The following is a 27427-nucleotide window of genomic DNA, read 5'->3' on the forward strand; positions in this document are numbered from 1 at the left end:
TTACCTAAAGCGTTATTCATAGGCTAACCATATTATCGCTTTAAAACGGGACACATTAATTACAAAGGTTCTGTGACTGGCTGACTTCATGCCTGGATTTCACCTGGTTTTAATGAGCCACAGAACCTGTGTAATCCATGAGTGTCCAGTTTAAAATGATGATATGGTAAACCTACTTATTCACTATCGGGTATTCAATATGGGTGCGATAACATCGTTTTTGCGTTAATATCGGAGGTATGACGTCATTATCGCAGGTTTTACTTTTACACCGTATTCAATTTCAAAGACTTATCGCAGTTTTGAAAAGTCTTTGCTAAAAAACGGGGATAAGTTTTCACCATTGAATAGGTGTCAAAAAAAAGTGCAGAATTGGGGTTTAGGGGTGCAGGCTTAAAAAAAAATAGCCTGCACCCCTGGGAATGACATTTTGAAAAAAAACTGTGTCAAAAAAAGTTTAAAAAAAAAAAAATAGGGACACCCCAAAAAATGAATTTAAAAATTGGGGTGAAAAAAAAAATGGGAGAAAATTGTTTAACAATAGGGAAATAGGTTCAGGGCTATTCTGCAAGTATGCGGCAGATGTTTTCTAGAATAGAATTATAGCGGCAGGTGCACAAATGCAGAATTTTTAAAAACTTACTTTAGGGACTTAAAAATATGCTAGTACCCATTTTCATGTACCCCAAATTTGATGGGACCACTTAAAAAAACCGAAAAAAATAATCTAAGTGCTCTTCTGCATCACTTCTTCAATGTCGGGAAAAAAACACCTGCTGCGGCTATTTAAATCCCCGACTTTCAATTAAAGGCTAAAACGGGGGTACCCATAGTGTTCCCCCATGTTTTTACAACTTTAGGGAGGTCTTACAATTATTTTAAGGAAAAATTCGTAACTTTACGCAAATCCAACTTCGGAGTTTCCCGTTTTCGTTAATTTTATATTGAATACGGGGATAAGCGGGAGCGCGCACCATAACTTAACGCCGAAAAAACTCCGATATGAGACATTAACTTCGACAGTGAAGTTAACGTTTCATATTGAATACCCCTATATGGGTTTTGTGAACAGACAAGTCATATTACCTGAAAGATCGTGGAGGCATTAAAACATGCATTTAAGGGGCTTGTGGAGATATCTGATGCTGTTGGGGGTATCAGATGGGCATTTTAGGGGGATGTGGGGAGGTCTGAAAGGCATATGGGGAGCTCTAAAGCATAAATTATGATGGGGCCCAGAAATGGTCAGGTAGGACCCCATTTTTCTAAAGTGGTGGGTCTCTGGGACCCACAAATTTTGTCACTCACCGTGATCACTGTGTAGGGGTCCCCTGTACTTAAGCAAAACCAGCACCGGTCTAGTCAGAACCAGTCCTGGTTGCCAAAATGTGTGGTCCCCCGTACTTTGAGCAACCAGCACTGGGCTCTGATCCGGTCCTGGCTCTGGAAATACAGGGGGAACAAATTAGTAGGGTCCCCTTGTATTATCCAGAACCGGCACCAGACTTTTTCTAGCAGGGGGCTAATGTCACACACCTCCTTGCTGCATTTGTGTGATCCCAGCGCTGCGACCCACGTCGCAGCCTGGGGTCACAATCGAAACAATTGCGACCATCTGTTGCCGATGTTCCATTGGCCAGGCTGCGGGAAGTTTTAGCCAGGTCCTGGCAGCTTGCGAGGCCAGGAAGTCTGCGTGCACCCACGCAGACCCTGGCCTCGTCCCTCCCAGTGAACGCCCCTGCTTCGCCTCCCAAACTCTGCAGCCTGTCAATCGGGCTGCGGCTGATGTTTACGATAAGAAAACTTGGGGACTGTCCCATCTCTCATGCTACAGACAAGTTTGGTCATTCCATGTAGACATTTACAACACTATTACCAATATTATCTGTTAGTTTCGTGTATGTGATAATTAAAGGAATGGAAAAGAACATTTGGGGAATTAATCAGATTTATTTAGTGTTTTTTTTTTTTTTTTTTTAACCCAACTAATTTTTATGTATTCAAAATCTCCATGATATTCAGTCAGCTTACGATCCTTATAGAGCATGTGATCAGATGAATGTATAGTACGTGAAGTGTGTGCCTATATTCCTTTCCATTGTTGTGTATATAGTTATTCATATGATCTTATGTAAATAAATAGCTGTGTCTGAGATTCTGACCTTTTTTCTGATTATTCTCATCCCAGCTTCCTTCCAAATGCAATGTTAGGTTCTAGCCATATTGCCCCCTTAACACAGCATGTTCTATGAATTAGGTTACCCTTGTTATTGTTGTGCATCAGAAGCCGAAAAGCCTTATTGCATTCCAAGGATAATGCAGTTTGCTATCCCTGAATTTCCCATCTCTGCTGCCCTCTGACCATATGAAACTGTACTAGAAGTCCCTGTGCTGTAAGGAAAGGCGCGTTTTTGTGATTAGTGTGAGTTTAAGGGCAGCCAGGTCGGACATCACGTAAAATTGACATGATATACCTTAAAAGGTTATGTTGATGGAGCGCTCTCTGACCCTTTGTAGCCATGGGGTACTGTACTGTTTTCTTATTTCTTCTATATGGAAACATTTATTTATTTTTTTCGCTTTGTTTAAATGTTTGCAGTTCTGCTAGGCAACGTCTAGCTGGGTGTAATGGCATTCCTTGTTTTTGAAATGCTACTAACCTTTGTTTTTGTCTCCTTATCCTGAGTTCTTGGACTGCTTTATGCAACAATTTTTCCGGATCTCTAATACAGAACGAATAAATCCATTCCGTTTGCTATTTTAAGATGCAGTTGAAGAGAAGGGGAGCAAGAGGAATCGCTAGACTGATTTCTATATTGTGAGCCATCTCATTCACTTGCTCTCTAGCTGGAGTGATCTTTCTGGCCAGCACATGTTCTCTTAGTGATGCTCTTTCTTTCACTGATGCGCTCTCTCTCGATGACCCTCTCTTTTGGCTTAAAAGATCCCTGAAGCTGGCTCCCTCCCTTTCGCCAACTTGCTGCGTTCTCCCAGTTGCCTGCCCGCTGCGCCCTCCCTGTCGCTGAACTGCTGTTCGCTCCCTGTTGTCCTGTTTTGCTGGCTCTCTAACATTGGCATGATTACCCTTTGTACCTGTTGGGTAATGTACTGTTTTCTTATTTCTTCTATATGGAAGAAAATGTCTCTGTCACTAGCATGTGCTTTAGTTCCCCAGTGCTGGTGCACACACTCACTCTTTTATGGTTCTGCTAGATGACATTTATCTGGATTCATTGTCTCTAAAATGTGTTTTCTCTATTGCTAGCTTGCAGCACCCAGTCTATCGCTTACTTGCAGCTCTCTTCTGCCCACATGCTGACACTTTTTATAAAATCGAAATGATATATCTCAGAAGGTTATGTTGATGGAAAGTTCAGTTACCCTTTGTAGCCCTGGGGTAATGTACTGTTTTCGTGTAGCTAGCGCGATCCCTACTTCACTAGTGTAAGTCCTTTTTCCCTTTCTCTTACGCATGGTCTCCTAAGCAATAATGGCTATCATTGCTTCAAGATGTTACTAATTTTCCCTATAATTCCGTTTTGCTCATTTATTTTTTTTGCAATCTCTATCTCGCTGGTGGGTTGTTGCATGCAGCGCTCTGACTTGCAGTGGTTCCTGTCTGTTGCTTGCTCACTTCCTATCAGTTGCTTATGCTCTCTCTGTCGCGCTCTCTCTCTGTCGCGCTCTCTCTCTGTCGCGCTCTCTCTCTGTCGCGCTCTCTCTCTGTCGCGCTCTCTCTCTGTCGCGCTCTCTCTCTGTCGCGCTCTCTCTCTGTCGCGCTCTCTCTCTGTCGCGCATGACAAATATTCTGTACACAGCACTATGTAATTGGTGGCTCTATAAAAACTGTAATGAACATTATATTAGTGTGTTTACCTGCTTGTCCACAAATAGATGACCAAATGCCTTTTGTTCTTTTAGTATGGTACCTGGATGTTTAACCAGTACCTTTCCTTGTATATTGTAAATTTTTGCCGCTTCTAAATGCGGCATGCAATGTAATCATCGATGCAAACTTTAAGTAGTGTGTGTGCACAACCAGTCTTTTCACTTTACTGATTCTTCTTTTAATGCTGTCTCACTCTTTTGCTATCCCTATCTTGCTGGAGGGCTGTTGCTCGCAGTGTTCCCTGGATTGAACACTTTCTATCTGTCACACACTCGCTTTGTCACTGACACGCTCCCTCTGTCTCTGTTGCGCTGTCGCTGGCGCGCTCCCTCTGTGTGTATCCCTTACATGCGCTGCCTTCTCTCTGTGTCTGTTGTTCTCTCTCTCTCTGCATATTTCTCTTTCTCTGACTGTGTCTGTCCCTCTCTCTCCCTCGCTCTCTGTGTCTACCTGGTTGTCTGTCTGTCTGTGTGTCTTTTGTTTGTCTGTGTCTGGTTGTCTCTGTCTCTCTTTCGCTTTCTGTCTGTATGTTTCTCAGTATCTCTGTCTGTCTCTCTCTCTGGTTGTCTCTCTCTCGCGTTCTATCTTGCTGTCTCTCTTTCGCGCATGCAATTTTTGCTCAGGTCAAGGACTGATGGGAATAGCAAATATTCTATGTACAGCACTATAATTTGTGGTGCTGTATAAACTATAATAATTATTGTATTGGTGCCACACTTAACATTGGAGGTGAGCTGAGCAGGATCTGTTATGTTTTTTGTTTAATCTTTTTGCAAACACACAGCGTCTCCCTGCTTGCCGACAAAAAGATTGGCCCTAAGTGTTGGCGTCCGTATGTTTAACAAGAACCACCCACTGCATCTTATCAAATTTTGTGCGTACAAGACCATTGTCTTACATTGCTTTCTTTTTTACTTTTGAACATCAAAGCTTTAGAATAATGACCTTGTTAGTTAGGGCTTAAGCTAAATCGTCACAGTGCAAATCTTATACCTAATAAACCAAAATGTATTTTTTTTTATTTTTTAGAAAAATATAATCTAAATGTAATAAGCAACTTTGTATTCCAAAGCAAAACTTGAAAATAAATTCTATACACTTATTGATTTTATTCTATAACTTGGATCTTTATTAGAGGCATGAATCCAGCTGATCTATACACATTAAGCAATGGTTGGTTGAACGTCCTGCTCCCTGATTCTATAATACTAGACTTGTACCTATTTAAAGTGATTCTCAAACTAACCAAGCCCCTGATTTATTCTCTCTGGCTTTGTATGTCCCAGCTCTATTTAGAGATGATGCAGAGTAAGTGCCAGTGTGCGCGTATTATGTTTATTTCTAGATGCATAAAAGGTAGACAGATCCATACTTAAGTACTGAGCAGTTTACAAAATATAAGGACCCCTGCAAAGTCTGCTGAATCTTCAGAAAGTGGAATATTTTCATGCATGCTGTGCTTTATTTTTGTAATTGGGTTTTTAGGTTCATAGTGGGAGGTATGTTTTGAGCTGGCACCTATTTTTATAAAGCAGCCCTGCTGTGATGGTAATTTGGAAACATGTAATCCCTAAGCTTTGAATTCTGTGTAGGATTTCTTGCAGAGTTTAGCTGATTGTCCTGATTGTGTGAATGATCAACTTGCCTAATGATATAGTGCATTGTAGACACGAAAGGGAATGTTTGTGTGGCAAGCACCTGCTACTTGTACTGCATACATTGTTCTACATTGGTCTGACTACAGAAACTGGTTAACCCAATGTAAAACGAGGCTGGCTGGCAGAATGAGTCACACAATTCATGGGTCTCGCCAGTCTCTTATTTATATCATGCGTTCTTGTAACTAAGGGATATAAAAAGTATATTGGTTTACAGCATGTCCATTAGAGTATTAGTTTCCTGATTTTTGTAACTTGACTGAGGCTTCTCTAAATATGGGGAATTTAAATTTAGATTCTATTTTATTTAGCAGCTTCAGAGTCATAATGAGCGGATGTGACCGGTCCCAGCACTCGGGGCACAAGACAGGGGTGGGGCGTCACGGTCACTGCCTTGACAGCCCCATGGAGAGGCAGCCTGCCACTCTCTTCCACCTTGTGGAGTGAAATGCAGGGCGCATCCTTACGGTACCCATCTTCCTCCTCCTATGCTGTCCTGGCACTTGTATGACATCACGTGTGGCATCTAGGGCGCATTTGCACACTGCAATTTAAAAATATAAAGTACTTATATGTAGAGGCCAAGGTGATTATTGTTTATTGAAGTTGTTATAATTGCACGTATGTAAGTTTCTTTAAGTAAATTGAAAATACTGTAGTTGAAGTTTCTTGATGTAAGAACGTCCAATTCTGTTCATATGTAATCTATTATGTTTGATTATTGCATGGTCACATGAGGGACAATTTCTACCTTACTGATGCAGATCTTTTTTTTTTTTTTTTTCTTCTATGATCTTTTTAAATACTTTAATTATTTATTTTCTTGTAATACAAAGCCTAAAACTTTTCTTTCTTATTGATTCATGTGTTTGCTTATCGGCATGCAATAAAGGGACGGTCTGCTCCAGGATCTTAGATCTTAGGCACACAGCTGCATGTTATGTATGAAGTGTTAGTTCAGTGAAAGAGTTAAACCATCACTTTTATGTTTTAGTTTAAAACTAATCTAAAGATGAAGGTATCCGAAAAATTATATATATATATATATATATATATATATATATATATATATAGTATGTGTGTGTGTATATGTATATTGATGTGATCGGGGTAAGGGTCCCTCTCCTGGGGTAGTCGGACGCCTCCTTACACACAGCAGCCAGGGAACAGCAGTAGTCGTGGGTTTTCGTGCAAGCTGGTCGGCACCAGTTTTTATTGTCTGACACCAATAATCAAACAAACAAAGCGTAAAAATAAACCCTAGCCCGTATGGGCTCTAACTAGACAGGTAACTCCCTCTCTACACGTGGCAGGGCCTGCTGCCTTACCACAAATATAGTACTTACCAATGTCAAAGTGTCTCAGAACAAAGCCTCAATGTCTCCCCAGGGTGTGCATCAAAACTACACAGCTCTTATGAGCCACTTCCAGGTGTAATCATTAATTAGCCTGGTCTCAGGCTGAAAAGCCAAACACCTGAAGCGGCCCTGTAGATGGAGCCCTCCCTTCTCTTTCACACCCACACCCCCAGGACCCATTATCCGGCTTTTACCTAAAGCCGAAACTCAAATCTGCTTGGTAAAACAGACTTTTCCTAGGGGTTTAAAATACATATGATAGGAATCTGGGACACACATACAAGCCATCCCCAACTTCTCCAGTGCCTCTATCACAATATATATATATATATATATATATATATATATATGTGTGTGTGTATGTGTGTGTGTGTGTGTGTGTGTGTGTGTATATATGTGATATATATATATATATATATATATATATATATATTACCCACTAACCCTTTCATGCACCATACATTTGTTTGAATAATGGCAGCTTTGACTACTTATGCTCTCCTTCTTGATCTAGTATTTGTACCTCTGTTGCAAATTAAATTCTGTATTTTTAATAATGATTGTTAGTTACAGTGGTTGTAAGGACAACTTTGATTTTGCTATGGTGCAGTAAATATATTTTAAAATAAATATACAAAAAAACGGAAACTCTTATTTATTACTTGGTGATGTTTATAGATTTGAACTGTTTTTAGAACGTTTGTTTTTGCCACAGTTTATAAGCACTAATAGCTGATTAATCATTAGCATTCTGTAGCACCGTTATTGTTGGTAACGTCTGTTCCTCCTGAACTGTGAAGTCTTTTTTTTCTTTTTTTTAATTATTTACAGCCATGCTGATTACATTACACAATATTATTTATATCTGCTGAATAATTTTTGCTGAGGGGGGAAATAAAACCTCTTGTTTGTGTGCTTTAGACAGTCTGCCAAATGTCTGAGACGTCACACTCGAACTACTTTATGTAAACAGCTGACAAGTTGCAGGTCATTTCATCCAGTTTAAATAATACTTCACTCGCAGTCAGGATCTTTTCTTATACAGTAAATCACTTATCCCCGAGGACTCCCCCCTTACATACAGCATCTTCTCTCCCTTTGTCCTCCTCACCCTATTTCTCTGCATCGCTACCCCCTTTAGGGAGCATCCATTGACAGACAGACAGAATAAGATACAATAGAGACAGACAGCATGCTGAAAGTAACAGGCTGGTTGAGATGCATTTGGAAGACTCACTGACACAGCTACTGACTTCTTGACAGCCAGGCGCACTGATAAAGTGGCAGACTGATTTCTGCATGGTGACAGACCTGCTCAGACAGTGTAAAAATTACTGATGATGACCATATGTATTTTAGGGGCCTGGTGGGAGTTGACAGATTTTCTGCTTCTCTGACATGCTGAGCCGGCTATTAGTGATCCGTGGCCGGCGGTCTCACTTTATTCCTCGTTCTATAGAGCATTGCGACTACAACCTAAAGAAACAGCCGTCTCGTGTCTGAGCTGGACACTGCCCGGGCTCTACAGCTGTTGCGCTGTAACTCTCCTATTGTTACATCCAGCCGCTGACGGAATCAGAGTTTTGTTAATCTGACAACAACTTATGGATGTACACGATGAGGGCTGCATAGATGTTCTAACTGATTTCTTTAAAAAAAAAAAAAATTTTTTTTAAGTATCCTGCAGCAGAATCAATAGAAGTTATCAAAGTGGTCATAAAAAAATTATATAAAATAAAACATATCCTAAAACTTTGGTCTGTATGCCATTGTTCTTGCCAACCCAAGGGTCTGTATGCCATTGCACTGGCACCCCAAGGGTCAGTATGCCATTGTCCTGGCACCCCCAAGTGTCTGTGTGCCCGTCACATAAAGGTTGGTGTATGGTTTTATCGTTTTTTGTTTTTCACTTTGGGCAGATGTACTAAGCTCTAGAAAGTGATAAGTTGGAGAGTGATAAACTACCAACCAATCAGCTCCTAACTGTCATTTTTCAAACACAGCCTGCCTACCCTCTAACGTGACCCGTTCCATTAGGTACAGAATGCCCTGCTCCTGGACTTCCCACCTAATGTATGATTGCAGTCACCTGTGTTGAACTAGGTAACAGGTGACTGCAATCATACATTATGAGGGAAGTGTCCAGGAGCAGAGCATTTTGTACCTAATGGAACGGGTCATGTTGGAGGGTCTGAGCCTGTAAGATGACAGTTAGGAGCTGAGTCGCTGGGAGTTTATCACTATCCAATTTATCACTTGTCAGAGCTTAGTAAATCCCTCCCCCAGTATGGTTTGCTAAATATTACATACTGTATCATGAGGGTTCCCAAGTCTTGCTGTATAACTATTGTAATACTATTCTTATATTTTTGGTAGGGGGATCTTCTGGACAAACCTATAACTCTGAGTCCTTTTTAAAAGTGTTATGGGAGAATGTGTATCTGTGGTTCTGCGGTTCCGTGGTTACATTGCACGTCAGGGTCCCAATTTTTAAAACCGCCCCCATGCTTAAGAAATACCAGAGATATATTTGTGTCCTGTTAAGGCACGTCTTCTGTCTCTGTGCTGCACTGAGGAGTATTTAATAGATGTGTAATACTCCATTTCAAGCATGAAATATGAATTTTCTCATGAGTGCAGTTGAGCGCTTCAGTTTTAATGTATCTCACAAATGGTGCTTGAAAGTTAACCATACATATCCTTTGATTTGCTATCTGGTTTGTTCTTGTTCTATTTTATTAGGAAGGTGCTTGAATTTGGATGTCTCCGCTGTAAAATATACAGTTTATACTTTTTCTAGGTCTGATGCTGAAATCGAATTTCTCCTCTGAACTCTTGTGTGTGAGAGATTTTGTTTTCCATATTGTCCTAAATATAAAGATATTAGAGTTTGCTTCTAAATCAGTGATTTGACTGTACTTGGCATTGATACTGTAAATGGGTGCGAGAACTTGCTGGGAGTCCTGGCTTGTACCTTGAATAGGATAATAAAAAAATATAATAATTAAAAAATGACTAAACCATCAAAATTGAAAATGTTAAATATAGTGTCCAGTGATTTTCTATTACGGGTCTCACAGACCCACTCCAATACAAAAAACTCCTCTCCTATCTTTAGCACAGTGTCCTAATGGATCCTTATAAAGGTGAAGTTGCTGTGACATCACTGCCCCTGACCCTAAGCATGTACCAGCCCACAATGTGTATTTCTGAAAAGCAAGACAGCCAAACTGTCAGTCACTCTCTGCCTGCTTAGAGACCTACTTTTTACCTAACATAGCACTTGCTGCAGTGGTGTGATGGAGCATATACAGTATAAATAAGTATAGCACTCCAGTTATGTAATGTACATTATTCAGCTCAGTAATACCAGTTATATTTATATTTAACATGGCTTTACATGTTCTTAAAAAGCTCCTTGTTTTACTAATATTACGTCATTCTTCTGTTATTGGAACTGCACATATCGTGAACCAGCCATATCTTGACTCCAACCCTAGTACTGACCATTTTTAAGTAGTTCCACACAAACTATAAGGGTTATGACATTACATGTGTCATATACATTTTTCACCATTGGGGGGTAGATTAGGGGCCCTTACAAACTATTGCTTTGGGTCCTTCAAATGCCTAGTTACGTCCATGACTGAAACATAATGTGGAGGTGGGTTAGAGCGTATCTTTAATGGGTGCAGGGTGTGTGGTACAGACGGGCCCCAGGGTCCTAGGGGGCCCACACCGCAAGCCCCCTGCACTTTCATTTATTCAGTACTTACCTCTCTGGAGTCCTGCTTTGGCGGTAGCAGCACTGTGCAAATCACAGGCACAATGGTAAGGTGGCCATTCTCCTAGCGCTTGCACATATGCAGTAGACTACTCTAGTGCCTGGAGTCTGTTTCGCTCAGTGCGCTGCTGACCACCGGGTAGAGAAGAGGGGGCCTCGGGCAGAGACTGCACATGGTCCCCACCTCTCAATACGCCCCTGGGATGGGTATATTTAATATAATGTAAGGTTTTTTTGCAAATGCACCCCCATCAACTAATTTCAATTTAGAACTTCATTGAAGTTTAGAAGTGGAGAATGTGGTACCAGAATTAATTAATCATCATTTTAAAGGTACACATAGTAATTGTGTGTCTTTGATAGTTAATTTGTAATTGCTTTGCTCGTTCAATTCAGAAAATAGCAACAGCTTTGAAAGATTATTCAAGTGCAGCAGCAAAAACCATAAAGTGCTACGATGGAACAGGCTCTCAAGGAGATAGTCACAGGAAAGACAGGCCAAGGGGGCCTATTCATTATCAGGGACCTACTGGCCATGAGTTGCGACGTTGGTTACTTAACTACTGGAATAATTCCCTATTGCTACTGTGTGGGAGTCATCCGACCCGAATGCTGTCTCTGCGAGCCCTAACTCTGCTACCGAAGTAGCAGTTATACTTGCCACCACCCACCACCGATCCTGCGCAGCGCGCATGTGTGACCTAAGTTTACAGAAGTACACAGCTGCAGGGCATGCAGTGCTGTGGTGACAGATGGAACCTTCTTCACAATCTGGAGCTCATTCCCATATGGCATTGGTTCCCACAGGCAAAATACAAAAACTTTGGAGTCTGCTGAATATTAGGCGACCCCATCGGGACTCTAATAATGAAAGGACCCATTACTTAAAACATGCGGAAACTAGTTTTTCCGCATACATAACAGGCCCATTAGTGATCATGAATAATCCTCAAAGAGTTATCAGTGCTACACAGTATATGTCTATTATGCTGGGCACACAATTATTTGTCAGGCATCTGTCCAATCTGGTTGATTGGAATGAAAACTGGTATAGTGCCTAAGTCTCCCCCCTTCGTGCCTAAACCTAACCATCACCCCTTAGTGCCTAACCCTGACCCTCCCCCCCCCAAAAATAAACCTGGGGGGCCTAACCCCCCCCCGCAAAAAAAAAAAATACTCTAATCCCACTATGCTACCTAAACCTAAGCCCCCCCCCCCCTCCGCGCAGCTAACAGTTAAGGGAGCCCCGGCCTTACCTCATTCAGGCTGGCGTCCTTCTGGATTTCTGCTTTGGGATTAATATAGGCATCGGTATTTAGACATTTATCTTAAGTCCATCGCGGCCGCCAGTCTCATAACTGCATCACAGTACTGCTGCAGATTAACTTTTGTACCACAACAGCTGCTTCATTCACAAACGTGTGTTTCCCTGTTCCAGAGACAGTGTTCAATTTTCCGGACAAACAACCAGTTCTCCCAGAATACAAAAGGAGATTTTGGCCTCTCAAGTCACCATATGCAATTTGGGTGCAGATTTTCAATTTGCCTTGAGATAAGTTTTTGTTATTGCAACAACATTTCTTATTATTTGTATGTACTGTATAATACCCTCACCTCGGGTCTCCGCCCCTCCTATCCTCTACCGGAGCAATGGAGGCTGTTACATGTGACAGCTGCAACCAATAATAATCAGCTTGATTCTTATTGGCTATTGTCACAGTGATGGCCGTGGCTTCAGTTCAGTGCATCAGCCAGTAAGAATCACCCTGATTTTTATTGGACGCCGCTAACTGCTGCTTGACGGGGACAGGCCAATGTGATCAAATGGTTGAGTGTCTGCGGTCAACGCTTTGGCCACCCCTGACCTAGCATATTAAATGAGAGCAGCTTGAGTTTTTGTGAACAGCTGACAGGTTATTCTACAGCATTGAAGTGGATCTCGCCCACTTTCCTAGTAAAATGTGTGTGTATGGGGGGGTCTTGATGATAATTTACTTCAAATCGCCTTATCATACTGTAGCTCTACACCTGCTTGGGGTTCTTATACAAGGTACACTGAATACAGGCAAGTTCTCGTTGCCCAACTGCATACCTCTCAACTTTCTTGATTTCAGCAGGGCCGTCCCTATTCAGTGGGTGGTGTGGATCTGGAAGTAGGCAGGGTTTGTATAAGTTGGGAGTGTGATTGGTGCTGTTTGGTAGGAATATTTTGTCCTGATTATACCTGGATAAATGTTGGGACTTAGGCACACTTTGCATATCTGGTATCTTTTGCAAAGACCCTAAACTTATATATCCGCATTCTAACAAGCTTACAGTGATGGGTCCTTCCTGCAGTTCATTTCGAATGACAGTAGGAGAGAGCACCCACATGCGTGTTTGGGAATATCAATGCTAATTTTCTTCATCGAGTATTATGATTACTGTAAATGATTATCTTCAATTTTAAAAAAACTGTAACCTCCAATATATTTGCCTAATGGTGAATAATTTTGGTCTTTCACTGACCCCATCACACCCAAATGACGATATACCCTGCTTCTGATGATGTCATAGGTACATACACTGTCTCTTTGCCACGAGGCCACTACTCAAACTGTTTTCTGTTTATTAGATAAGATTGATAGCAAATGATGGCAGAGATAACAATAATGAGTCACGACTCTCTGGATTAGCCAGCTCTGTAAGGCCACCTAGCATCATCACACTTACACTATAGTGTCTAGGAGGACCTTGCTGCTGTGCCCATGCATCTACACTGGCTATGCACAGTACTGTATCGGCACACCTTAGACCGCTACAGATCCCCAATGTTACCTTTACTGGATTTGAATACTGTATAACATAATTATTTAATATAATTAACTTTAATATAATCTACATTTGGTAAAACTCAGAGAATAAGAATAAATTATAAGAATTGCTTAAAGTACATTGGCATTTTACTGTGGTGAAAAGTGGAATTGTTGTTAATTGATATACAGAAACGTAGGGACATTTTAAGATCCAAATATATTAAGGGACAAATATGTTAAACCTGTCACTGCCCATGGAAATCGGGCACAACTATACCATACTAGATACTCGAGGAAGATTTTTAAGAACCTATGCAGCCTGTAATATAAAACAAGACACATCCACCTTGTATAATATGCAAATAAAGTAATAAAATTATATTACATGGGCGCTGTTTCACTGTTCCAGCTTTCACAGAAAATGGATCTATCCAATTTGGTGAAGGATACTTACCCACCCTTCTTTCTGCAGTGCTGTGAATAACACCAGGTTCTCCTGTTTATCCCTATATGCAACACTATGAGGGGTATTCAATATGAAAGGTTAACTTCCCTGGCGAAGTTAGCATTTCATATCGGAGTTTTTTTCTGCGAAAAGGTATGGTGCGCGCTCCCGCTTATCCCCGTATTCAAAATAAAATTAACGAAAACGGGAAACTCCGAAGATGGATTTGCATAAAGTTTTTCCTTAAAATAATTGTAAGACCCCCTAAAGTTGTAAAAACATGGGGGAACACTATGGGTACCCCCGTTTTAGCCTTTAATTGAAAGTCGGGGATTTAAATAGCCGCAGCGGGTGTTTTTTTTCCGACATTGAAGAAGTGATGCAGAAGAGCACTTAGGTTATTTTTTTTGTTTTTTTAAGAGGTCCCATCAAATTTGGGGTACATGAAAATGGGTACTAGCATATTTTTAAGTCCCTAAAGTCAGTTTTTAACAATTCTGCATTTGTGCACCTGCCGCTATAATTCTATTCTGGAAAACATCTGCCGCATACTTGCAGAATAGCCCTGAACCTATTTCCCTATTGTTTAACAATTTTTTCCCTTTTTTTTTTTTGCACCCCAATTTTTTAAATTAATTTTTTGGGGTGTCCCTATTTTTTTAAAAAACTTTTTTTGACACAGTTCTTTTTTAAATGTCATTCCCAGGAGGGCAGGCTATTTTTTTTTAAGCCTGCACCCCTAAACCCCAATTCTGCACTTTTTTTCGACACCTATTCAATGGTGAAAACTTATCCCCGTTTTTTAGCAAAGACTTTTCAAAACTGCGATAAGTCTTTCAAATTGAATACGGTGTAAAACTAAAACCAGTGATATTAACGCAAAAAACGATGTTATCGCACCCATATTGAATACCCCTATATATTGGATACTTTTTTGTCTTTAATACGTGTTGGATATTGTTGCATCTTGTTAGAAACAGTGAAATAGCACCAATGTTCTATTTTATGACTTTATTTACAATGGGAAAGTCAAAATATAATGTTTTTTTTTTTTTTTAAATCCAATGGAAAAATCATGTTCATGTATTTATCTATTTTGTTTTAATCTGTAGGGGTGTACAAGAAGATTGATGTCCATTTTCTTCTTTGTATTCGTCTTCTCATTTGTTTGTTTAAGTATGGCACAACTCCAACAAGTCGGAGGTCCCGATGAAAAAGAAAAGACAACTGCATTAAAAGGTATGATCTAGTTATGTTTGTATCATTTATGGTTATGTTGGCGTTCCACCACTGAACTCCATCTGTAACCCATTAGGCTAAATAGCGCATACTGACCATGGCGTAGTACATATATAGGGTGTTTTTCAGTTACAATGATGGCGGTGATCCAGGGAAATTTAGGAAACATTTATAGCATGTTAGACCATGTAAATCCTGCCTAGTTACTAACCAATGGAGCTATTAGTTTTCCAGAAAGTGTATTTCCTTATTTTTGATGTTTCTGTATTATACCACTTCTTCCACATACCAGAACCTTCCCATCCCATTATGTGACGCAATATCTGGTTCAAGTAGGGGAAATGAGTCTCTGTTTTTGAGAGAAATATAAAATTGTGACTCAGCCATTTGAGATCTTCTGGACACGCTAATGGCGGCATGACGTCACTGATATCTGAGACGGTTAGTTAGCCGTTATTGTGATTCAACTGGAACATGGGAAGAAAGTACACAATTCTTTACTTTTTTATAAATTTAGGGGAGGGGTGTGTTCTAAAGGTTACATATGTATTTTACATCAGCTTTATTGGGAAACTGCATCTACTTATTACAAAAACAGGCATTACAAAAACAGAATCCAGTTGTCATTCCACCCAAGTGCTATGGAATTGCCCAATGGAAAGGAACATCTGCAAAGTTGTATTTGACCAGGGTCTGAGAACTGCTTTCTAGTCTTCCCCATGCTCCTCCCAGGTGTCTCCAGGTTTGAAGTGGGTCGGAATAGAGCAACTTGTAACTATTCAAACCCTTAAAATGCTTTAAGCTGTGCAGAGTATTTCAGGGCGATAGTGTGCTTCTCTTGTGGGAAGCAGTGCGGTTGTTATTGACCAGTGTCAACCACAGCCCGGGGTAGAAAGTAGGAGGAACAGGGTCTAGATTAGACTCCTGACAAACTCTGGAAGATTGTGGTATAAAATACACCTCTATGAAATATAAAGTTCATACATCCACTGTGTTTGCCTTGTTATACTTTCCTTTATGCCTTTTAATGATAAAAATGCGTGAGCTCCATGTAAGAGCAAGCTAATGCATTGCTGTGCAGCCCGGTAAATACTGGTAGTGTAATCTAGACTATGGAACATCCATATGCATGTATAGATCTCTCCCACTCATGTACAAAGAGCCAGATATGTGAGGATGCAGATGGATTTTACTTGCTAAATAATCCTGTACTGTACATGTGTTGCATATTTTGTCTTCCTGTGTAATAGTTACTGAGCGTTGCTTTGTATATGGCCACAATGGCTAGCTGTATATGCTGTCATGGCAATATGGAAGCTGGCAGTCATATTATGCAGATAAATAGATTAATAATTTTCCATGTTCAGAACAAGGCCTGTTTTATAACATCGTCAGTAAACTAGATATCTTGTTCATCACTTACGGACCCAGCACATGCCTGTCCCAGCTAATACAGGGAAGAGCACGCTAATAGTACATGTATAATGAGTGTTTTGGAACCCAGCAGAGCAGATAACACAGCCCCTCTCTCAGGGGTAACCAGTGGGTGCTGTACCTACCAGGCAGATTGAGAGTCCTGAGCTCACCTAATTACTGGGTACTGCAATATGTGATGAGGGAACAGCCACCTGTGGGAATCACTGCTGGGTAATTATTAGTGTTCATGTAGTTTTGCTAAGCACTTAAATTGCCTGTGGCTTTCAAAATTTCATTATGCTGCTTAATCTTTAGCGCTGTATAACCCCCTCCTCCCTTAGAACTACCCTCATTTCAGTAACATACATAGCTACATAATGCAAGGTTATGCCTAGTCTGAAAAGACATGGGAAATCTCCACAAATATGCTATGGAAATGATTTCTCATTTAGCTTCTGCTATGCATTTAATTACGGAAGACTGAGAAAATGTGCGGTGCTGTGATAGAAGTCAATCAGATGAACCTGGGGAAACTAATCTGCTCATGGTATACTTATTATTGCAGCCATTGTAAGTCTAAGTAGGATTTAGTCAGTTCAGTGGGTCAAGTACAGATTTCTCTTTCGTGTTCTGATGTAGTTTTCTCATCCTAATCAGTACAAATATGGTGTAATCTTGTTTCTCTTTTAATGAGTCATTGGCCTTTTTTGAACCAAAGCATCAGAAAGGACTTGAGCGGTTTATCTTCACCTCAAGGTGTGCTGTGGCTGGAGTGCAATTAAGATAATATTTCACCACAAGAACAGGAGTCTTTGTAACTTGTAGTCAATGCTGTATGGGCTGACTTCATGTTTAGGTGCTGAGGAGACCCCCTACTCTGCACTGTACCTGCTGCAGGGATCTCATTCCCGTTGATCCTGACACCATTTTCTCAGTAGGCCGTGGAAGTCTTGTTGTATGTAATGTGGGGATGTGGTAGAAGTAGTGAGAGACCATTACAGGGCAAAATAATTGACGTCTGGAGGAGGTAAAGGGATCTTGTGGTCACAAATGTGAATACTTTTTTAATGGCAAATTTGATTAAGGGAAAACATTTGTTTTTATTTGTTTCTAGCACATTGACAAGAAATAACATGTTCCTTTAGGAATACAATAAAATCCCCCTTTTCCCTGATTTATTAACCCTCCTGGAGTGATGTGAGTAATTTTTCTTTGGCCCAATTGTCTGTTTCAGTTCCTGATTGTTTGTGTGTTTGTCAGGACGGTACCCTGCTATTTCCCAGCCTATGTATACAGTATGTTTTGCACCCGTTTGATCGTATAAATCACTGGCTCTCAACCTGGGGTGGTAGACAGACAGCAGAGATTGCTTAGTAAATGCCAGAAGCATTTTCTAAAGATATATATTTGCATTAAGGCTTATTAGTAAGTCTTTGTTCTGAAAATAATGAGCAACCTAATGTACAGTATGACGATTATTTTTACCAAAAATAGGACAGATTTTATGATTAACAGTGATAAGTTATACTGTACCCCCAGGCATATTATATTATTACCCTTCTATTAATGATCAGAAGTGCTACAATAATTCTTACCTTATGAGTTTTTCTCACCCATGGAAGCTTCAAAATAATGATGCAGACTTCATTGTCTTTGACTCCACTATAGAAATGTTGTCCACACAGAGGGTTTGCACACAGCCAAATACTAATAACAAAGATGGTATAGATTGCCAGGATGGCAGGCTACAAAAAAAGTCTCTGGCGATGACACCACTTGTCCAACCCTGCTTTGTAAAAGAGAAACTAAACTACATCTCCCATGATGCTTAGCCTGTGTCACAAGATTTGTACCTAGTCATAGTGGTTTATAAAGCACCAAGCAACCATACATTTTTAGTAGGTGTAACCATTTTATATTATTTGTTTTTGTTATTGGTTTTACATTTGTTAACATGAATTAATATTATCAAAGTGGCAACTTGATCAAGTATTGGAGAGAGAGAGGTTTATGTGTCAAGAAGTGGACCAGTGGAGAAGTTGCTCATAGCAACCCATCAATATCTACCTATCATTTTATAGAACGTACTTGATAAATGCTTCCTCAAAGCTGATTGGTTGCTATGGGCAACACCTCCACTGGTCCACTTCTCCACTCTTTTCACTGCTTCATACATCAAACCCAAAGTGTGGAGGTTGCCTGTAATACTACCCAACAGCTTCTAACTGTCGTGTTGCCGGCTGTGTTAGCAACCAATCAGCTTCTGTCAGTTTTCTATGAGCAACTTCTCCATTAACGCTCTTCAAGATTTGCTACATCTCCCCCAAAGCATTTTGGGTAAGATAAAGTTTTATCATTGTCACATGAGTGTTGTTTATCTTTACATTTCAGATCTGCTCTCTAGAATAGACTTGGATGAGCTGATGAAAAAAGATGAGCCACCTCTTGAATTCCCAGATACCTTGGAAGGGTTTGAATATGCCTTTAACGAAAGTAAGTTTTATTTACAAATGGCACACTTTATTGGTGGAAACCTAAATGCACAAATAACATATGGGGCCAACCTTTTGTAGGATGTGGGACAGGTGTCAGAACTGCACCAGTAATTCTTTGGTTGGTCTGTGGCTGTCATGGATGTAGGAGGTAGCGAAATACACGCTGGAAAGCTGCACAGTTTGGACATGCAGGGTGCACAACCAGGTCCTCTGGACAGGTCATGTTTTCCAGACCACCGAGCTGGTGCACAGGTGTATGACCAACTGTCACATTTTTAAAAGATCCACAGATGATCAGGAAAACAAGAACAGATAGGGGCCCTCCAGGTTTGGCCACCTCAGTGGAACTACAAGTTTCATCATGCCCATGTCAAAGTACAGTAATTGACTAATATCGTACTCAAGTACAGTAGGTCGGTGCATGTGCAGTGAAGGCCCTGTGCATCCTGTTTTTACATTTAGAAGCTTTAAACACCTAATTGTGTCTGCTTTATAGCCGGGTACACACTGGATCGATGTTGGGCCACTTTGCCGTTTCGTAACGACAAATTGCCTACATCACTCAGAGTGCATGGGCGATAGCTGTACGGTATTGAACAAGTGCAGTGTACAAAGACGCAGCGGCTGTACAACTATAACTCTGACCCTATGTGCCCAAAATGCACTTATACCACAGCAAGATGCCTATGTGCCAATGTATTAGATATTTCAACACACAATACTATTACATAAGAGTGCTCAATGTCCAAATTCTACTATGAGGTTTTTTTAATGCCTTAATGAGAATGACGGATGAAAGAGCAATGCTTTTGAGGCATCGCAGAAAGTTGTTTGAGGCATGTTCAAATGTGAAGCTTTTTTTTTTAGGTTGCATGTTGAAACTGTTTACCATAAGGTTATGTGTGCGTGTATATTTATGTGTGCGCAAGTCCAGGCCAACCAGGGCCAATGGAGGTACTGTAGTAACAGCATCACCGTCTGTAAATAGGGGGGAAATGTATCAAGCAGTGGAAAAATTGCCCATAGCAACCAATCAACTTTGAGGTAGCATTTATCAAGTACAGTCTATTAAATTATAGGTAGAAGCTGATTGGTTGCTATGGGCAACATTTCAAGTGGTTCACTTCTCCAGTCTTTATACTGCTTGATAGATATTTCCCTATTTAACCCATAATGTTGTGTTGAATTTTTAGTTGTTATTTTCACAGGGAAGTTTGCATTTTGGATTATTATTGTAAAGGTTCCATGTAGTCAATAAGTTATTTACATAACAGCACATGTTCACAAATGTAATGGTAATGGTAACGTCTTTGTACAGGTATATTTTGTTCTTTCTTCTTACATTTCTTTTTTTAATGTAATGGTGCATACACACACATTCAGATTTTTCCTTCAGATCTGAACGATAACGATTTTAAAATCGTTCAGTCGTTCATATCTGAAGGAAAATCTGACATGCCTGAACGATGGATGATGAACGATGCGCGTTCCCGTTTGTCAGATAACGATATCTGACATCTGATGTGTTTGCAGTCAGACTTGGACAATTCCATTCATTTTAATGCAGTCAAAAATCGTTCAATCGTTCAAATCGTTCAAAACTTTGATAAAATCGTTCAATCGTAAATCTGACAAATCTGACCGTGTGTATGCTCCATAAGTCTTATTCAGTTGTCTTTACCATCTGAACTATAAACCAAATGTATGTTTTACTACTACAGGATCCATTTCAGCTTAAACTGTAGAGTTGATTTACTGTTTGTTTGTTTGTTTTTTTTAATTTTTGCTAACTTGTTTATGATTTTAGATAATTTTGGTAATGAATCTGTTAATTGTGTTTGTATATTGTAAAACATATGTTTAACATAGATGGTCAGCTGCGACACATTAAAACTGGAGAACCGTTTGTCTTCAACTATCGGGAGGACTTGCACAGATGGAACCAGAAGCGTTATGAAGCCCTAGGAGAGGTATGTTACGGCTTTGGACCTCAGAATGAATTGATTTTAAGAGTTTAATGTTTTTCACTTATGCTGGGTACACACTAGATGATATGTCGTCCGATTTGTCGGATCGGAGCGACATATCGGGCATATGGTCTAATGTGTACCCACTATGTCTCTGACGATGCATGCTCCCACGGGTCGTTGGCATCATCCTCCGTCGGCCCTACAGTACATGCTGGGCCGAGGGGGGATGTCGTTAGCGAGGGCTATGCTGCCGAATGCAGCATGGCCATCGCTCCGTCGTTTCCCGCATCGGCAAGTTCGTATGCACTTGCCGATGCTGGGTCCCATCGCTGCCGAGTTCGGGCTGGGTACACATTGTCTAGTGCAGAAGTTCCCAAACTCTGTCTTCAAGGCACCCTAACGTTCCAAGTTTTAAGGATATCCATAGATATTTTGATTTAGCACAGATGTCTAAATCAAAAGACTGACTGATTAAGTCACCCTTGACCAAGCATGGTATTCCATAAAACCTGAACTGTTAGGGTGCCTTGAGGACCAAGTTTGGGAACCTCTGGTCTAGTGTGTACCCAGCCTGATATAAGACAAAAATGTGCATTCCTGAAATAAATGTATTCCCAGTGTAGTTGTATGTATAGATTTTTAATGCATATGGTTTCAGCTTGTCCTTTACCTAGTGCACACAGCTTAACCGGGACACTGGCCAGGAGGATAGATGTGAAGAACATCATCCTAAACAGCCTGTCTTTGTAGTGTATCTGATATGGACCCACCCCAGTGTGATTGTGGTTAGGCTGTTGTCACTGTCACTGAAAAAAAACTTTAACCAAAAGTGAAGGAACACATTCGTCTGGTTGGAAAATGTTTCAGGTGACTCCTGCTGTTGCTTATAATAGCATAGACACTGGTTTGTAATGGGCAGAGTATTGAAAGAACCAATACCCAATCAACAATAGTCCATCAATGTGTTACTAGTACCATCTTTAATGCAAACTATATTTCTTAGCATTTAAAAATCAGTAATGGGAATTCAGGCTTTCTAAATGTTGCATATTTCAATTATGTACAATAAAGTCTCTTAACCCCTTTAACTCTAATATACTGTACATTAAAGTGTTAAGAACAAATCACATTTGTCATTAGCACTGGAGGCTTTCAGATAAGTACCAAATGTACCTGCAAGTCCCCAACCGGTGTTTCCTGCCGTTGGGGGCTAGGAGAAGAGGTGGGAACGTTTTATAGTGTCACTTTGCAGCTGGTGCTCAGCCGCTACACTACAACATAATGTGCACGAACCGAGGGAGGGCATTAAAGTGCCCGGTCTTCCCCATTCTGGCTCCTACACACTCAGGGACACCCTATTTTAAAATAAGAGACATCTCTTTCAATTGATGTTGACCTTGAAAAGCTATTGCCCTGTGATCACCAAGCAATAATACCCTACACTTCAGAAATAATTAAGAAGCCCCGGATTAGGGGAGGATCTTCCCCACCCTGGCATTAACAAATTAATCGATCACCCTCATATAATGGGATAATCCTCTCTTTCAAATCATGTGACCCCTAGTATGTATTAACACCCTTCCCTACAGAGTATGTAACTTTCCAGGCAAAGTGAGGTTATCTCGCGTGGATCTTCCCTTTCCCGGCTTCAATAAATTCATGGGTTTTCTTATTTAAACGGAAGGTTCTCTAGTTTTCAAAATTGTATGGCTTGGGCTACCCATGTTATTGCAGCACATTTATGTCACTTTTCCCAGACAGTGCAAACCAGCGTAAAAAAAAGGGGGCAGACGGAGTGGTGAGGGCTAGCATTACAGGAAACTGGAGTGCGCCTGGTCCATTTTCTGGGCGCGCTGAGGCCCGTGACAAGGACGCAGCTTCACTGGTACCGGAAGGGTGAAGTACACAGCAATTCTGTGTAACCTGAGTGTTACTCTGATGACTGATGTTAACGCAGATGATGCAATGCTGTGTCTTCAGACGCAGCAGCAGGTCACAAATGCCTGTAGTGGGCGTCTTTCTACTATAGACAACTCCTGCTGCTTTGCTGTATTTTTGCACAGCATCTGCGTCCAAAGACGTAACTGCTGTACGAACTGCGTACAACTCTGAATCAGGCCCTATGTGCAGTGCTGTAGTGAAGTGGGCAGGTAAAACTACGATTGTTCATATTAAACAGAGCATTTTACCTTATGGTTGATATCTTAAAATGTTCACTCTTGCTGTTTAGTGGTTGTTTATAGTGTAGTGTGAGGAAGGGCTACTTTCTGCAAAGGAGGACATGCCTTTAATTCCAATACACCTTTGAATCTAATCTCCACCACGTACTTTGTTTTTTTTTTTCTACCTTAAATTAAAGAAAAGCGAAATCTTAACATTTGTTTATGATATATATACTTGTGTTTATGATATATTTACTTGATCATTAATTTCTGCATCTCGATTTACCCATTCACATGTTCTGCCTGATCCCTGAGGCCTCTGACACTTCCACAGTAGTGTCCTGAATTGTACCAGTCAGGCATTGGTTTTACTTCTGGTGAACCTGAGGAGATCACATACCTGTGAATGGTCTTCATATATATAGTCCACCCCAGAGGTTACCAAACGCGGTCCTCAAGGCTCCCCCAAAATTTCAGGTTTTAGAGATATTCATGGATGAGCACAGGTGGTTAAATCAAATAGACTGAGGTAATAATTAAGTCACCTATGCTCAACCATGGATATCTCCAAAACCTGGACTGTTGAGGACCGCGTTTTGAGAACCTCTGGACTCCATCCAACTAGAATGTGCGTCTTGGGCCCCCATAAAAAGAATAGATTTAATGAAATGGAATAGTTGAGTGGTTTTAGCCATAAATCCCTCTTGGCAAATGCAACTGGAAATGCTGTTTTTGTGGAGAAGCCACGTACCTGGTATATTGATTGATAAGTAGTCTACAGACTTGGCACATTAAATTAAATGACTTCTCTTGACATTTGTTTTCATTGGAAAACTTCCAGCTACTGTAGCAGTTTAGACACATCAATAATTTATGCTCTTTCCCAACCAGCGTCCATCTAAACCTGTCACATTGCTGTTTTATGTATGTTTAAACCGTTACCATAACTCTGGCAAATTATCCTGTGTACATAGAAAGTTTTGCCAGAAGCTATTAGGTACCGTCTTTATCGTATGGTTAGTAATTTATTGTATGGTTAATAAACCAGAACACCACGAGTTTCACAGCACTTTGCAGATATATATATATATATATATATATCTATCCAAAATATATGTTTCCATCAGTATCAAAAAACGTAATTTATTTCTTACTGCATAATCGCAGGATGACAACCTGCGATTATGCAGTAAGAAATAAATTACGTTTTTTGCTACTGATGGAAAGTCCCTGGTGAGTGCACCTTGATTATTATCTCGGACATGTGTTGATGCTTCCCTGGAGGAAGCATTGGGAAGCGCCCCAGGCGAATGTTTAGAAACATTTTTTGTGTGTGCCAACCGATCTTTTGGAATATATATATATATATATATATATATATATATATATATATTATTGTTGATAGCGTTTTTATTTTATCTTAAATAATAAATATTCCAGGCACATCTTTCAAATGATGCTTTCATTGTCTGGTAATCTAGTAGTCTGCTCAGTGCCAGGGGGAGAGGAGATCTTTAAAAGCTGGTTTGGAAAAATGTTCAGTTAGTCTAAATAAAAATGTTTGAAGTGCGTACGCGCTAGACAATATTTTGCATGATTTGGGCGATTCAGACGCATTGTGCAAATTGTGTAGTGTCCACTAACAATAATGATGCTGGTGTGCGGTCCTGCGGGTCGTTTGTCGTATCCTCAGATCTTAACTACATACAGTAACATCTGGCTATCTTGTTAATGAGATTAAGGTCATTGGTCAGATCGTTTGTCAGATTGCACAGTTTATGCAAGATAACATTTTTCCGGGAGTGCCGGGGGAGTTCAAGGGAATTCGTTGACAACATTGCATCTTTTGCGAGTCGCCACCTTTAGTATAGCATATTAACACCTCCTGTCTTCCCATAGCATGAAGTTGTGGTATGACACTAGGGCCCATATTCAAATTGGAGCGAAAAGCCGGAATCGGCGAAAAAGTTTCGCCGATGACGTCATTTCGCCAGGCTGAAAAGTATCGTCGTATTCAGTTTGAAAGACTTTCCGCCTAGGCGGAAAGTCAATGCAATGTAATAGGCGAAACGTTTCGCCTATGAATAGCAGGCAGAAAAAAGTTCAGAATTGGGGTTTTGGGGTGCAACGTTGCAGGAACCCCCATGCAGCATTCATACAGTCCCATAAAGGTAAACTGTCAAATTCTTTAAAAAAAAAAAAAAAAACCACTTAAGAACACCCAAAAAAAAATCACTTTCAATTTGGGGGCGAAAATAAAAAATGTTGGAGATCAAAGTTAAAAACTAGCAAACTAGACTCCAGGGGGGTCCCCAAGTATGCCCCAGGTGTTTTTTTTTCATTGCAGGTGTTTGCGTCAGGTGGATTTTTCACGATTTTTTCAACTTAACTTTAGCAACTTTAAAAAGTGCTAGCCCCCATTTTCAAGTACCCCAAATTTGCTGGGATAAGTTATTGTCTGCAAAAAAAATCTCCTGAATACTATTCTTCACCACTTGTACAAAATAGCTATTTAGCAGCTATTGAGGCCGTTTAAAAACACCAAATACCTTCAGCAAACCAAATCTGGGGGGTACCATAGCTAACCCCCATGTCAGAGCATCTTTTGTGGGGTGTCAGGCTGATTTCCCCAGATTTCTGCGCCCTGGGATTGTATGAAAGGTAAGTACTGGTGAAGGTCTTCTGGTAAAGTAGTTGTCTTTATTGTAATCGTAAACTCTACTCCTCCATTACAGGAGAATGACTATTACTATGGCACCAGTGGTTGAGCATCTTGTTAAAGGCCGGGGTCCCAGATATTGGCCCTGCACATTCTGCTAAATGGGCCTTACTTTAAAATATATTCAATATAAGTTTTGTTTTAAAACAAGAACCATACAGTCTGCAGACATCCACGTACTCCTGCTTCACATGTCCTGTGGTTTGTTATAACATTATATAGTGATAGTTTCATTGGAACTGCTCTCGTCTCTACTACAAGGAAACATTTGTAAGAGTTTGTACGAAAACTTTTTAAGCCTGAAACTTGTAACACAAAAATGTCCTCTCCAGCTATTTCTCCTGAAAGGAGGAGACCTATTGCCCTGGCTGTTTTCTTCAGGCTTCTCCTTCCATGTACAGTTCTGTATCAGTGCATTGAAAAATCACCAGAGTCTAAGTATGATTCGGCTTCCTTGTTAAATTGTGGGACTTTAATATGTGCCCTATAGACAATAAATCTTTTCATTGTTTTGTTAAGGACATGAACAAAACCTTCCCCCACCTGCCAGCAGATTTCTTCCATTCCCTGGACTCCCTCGTACTCTCAGCTACAGGACTCTTTGAAGCAATAAGAATTGTTACTCTGAAGGCTTTTAAAAAATCTGGAAGGCGGCTTCGCTATCTGTGTCCTTTAGGCGTTATTGTATTTAGCAATGTTATACAAAGCAGGATAAGAGGACTGTAGTAGAAAGAAAACTTCACAATACTAATGATGGCTTTATCTAAAGAAAAAAAAATCAATCAGGGTTTTATAAATGATGAAAGGTGTTTATTGCAAGAATTGCTTAAGATGTGAATAACATTTAATTTTACTTGGTTTCCAAGATTTTGAAATCAATTCCCGTGGATGAATGGAAGCGATGTTCAGCTGTGCTCATCCCATAGAATTAGGCCTATGGTACTGCAACATTACAGCCTCTGTGGGGTACAAGGAGATATCTGCGCTGTTGGTGCCCACAAGGTGCCGTAGAACAGGCGTAACACAGACACTTCTTGGCCTTTACCGCTAGTTGAATTGCCCCCTAAACACTTCTAAATATGCAGACTTCAAATTAGTACACATGGGCCAACCTGTCGCCTTTGCCAGGAGGATCAGAGGCCGGATCAATTTGGCCGCACACGCTGGTTGCAAAACTGGAGAGGTCGTTGGTCATTCCAGCATAGTACCTGGATGATGATGGGTCAGGTGACTGCACAAAGATCTGGTGAGCTGCTCTTTGCATTATAGACATTCTAGAGCAGTGCTTGAAGTGTGCCGGTATGCAAAGGTATGACATACGGACATTTCAAGCACTAAACTTTTTTTTTCCCACAAGTTTTTAGCACCCGCGGCAGTGAAACGGCCCGCAGCCAGTGGCATTAGCAGTACTAATAATGAGTTTCAGTGACTCCTTATAGCAGTGGTCGGGGAACAGGGGTAAATTACCCCATTTGGGGTAAAACTGAAATTCCTGGG

At 40.5% G+C, this 27427-nt stretch overlaps 1 protein-coding gene across 3 annotated transcripts in view; it reads left to right on the plus strand.

The window, feature by feature from the left end:
- The window catches only part of ARB2A (ARB2 cotranscriptional regulator A), a 471272-nt gene that overhangs the window by 17470 nt on the left and 426375 nt on the right, over positions 1 to 27427 (plus strand). For 2 of the 3 annotated variants that reach the window (XM_088444639.1, XM_088444641.1), the window contains exons 2-4: positions 15042 to 15168; positions 18976 to 19077; positions 20949 to 21049. In XM_088444639.1, the coding sequence (XP_088300765.1) occupies positions 15060 to 15168; positions 18976 to 19077; positions 20949 to 21049 (312 nt within the window). In that variant the 5' untranslated portion in view covers positions 15042 to 15059. The remainder of the gene's footprint in view (positions 1 to 15041; positions 15169 to 18975; positions 19078 to 20948; positions 21050 to 27427) is intronic. The other variant, XM_088444640.1, reaches the window with a different exon arrangement.

Source organism: Taudactylus pleione, unplaced genomic scaffold (genome assembly GCF_031769625.1).
Source record: "Taudactylus pleione unplaced genomic scaffold, aTauple2 ptg000370l, whole genome shotgun sequence".
Taxonomy (NCBI): Eukaryota; Metazoa; Chordata; class Amphibia; order Anura; family Myobatrachidae; genus Taudactylus; species Taudactylus pleione.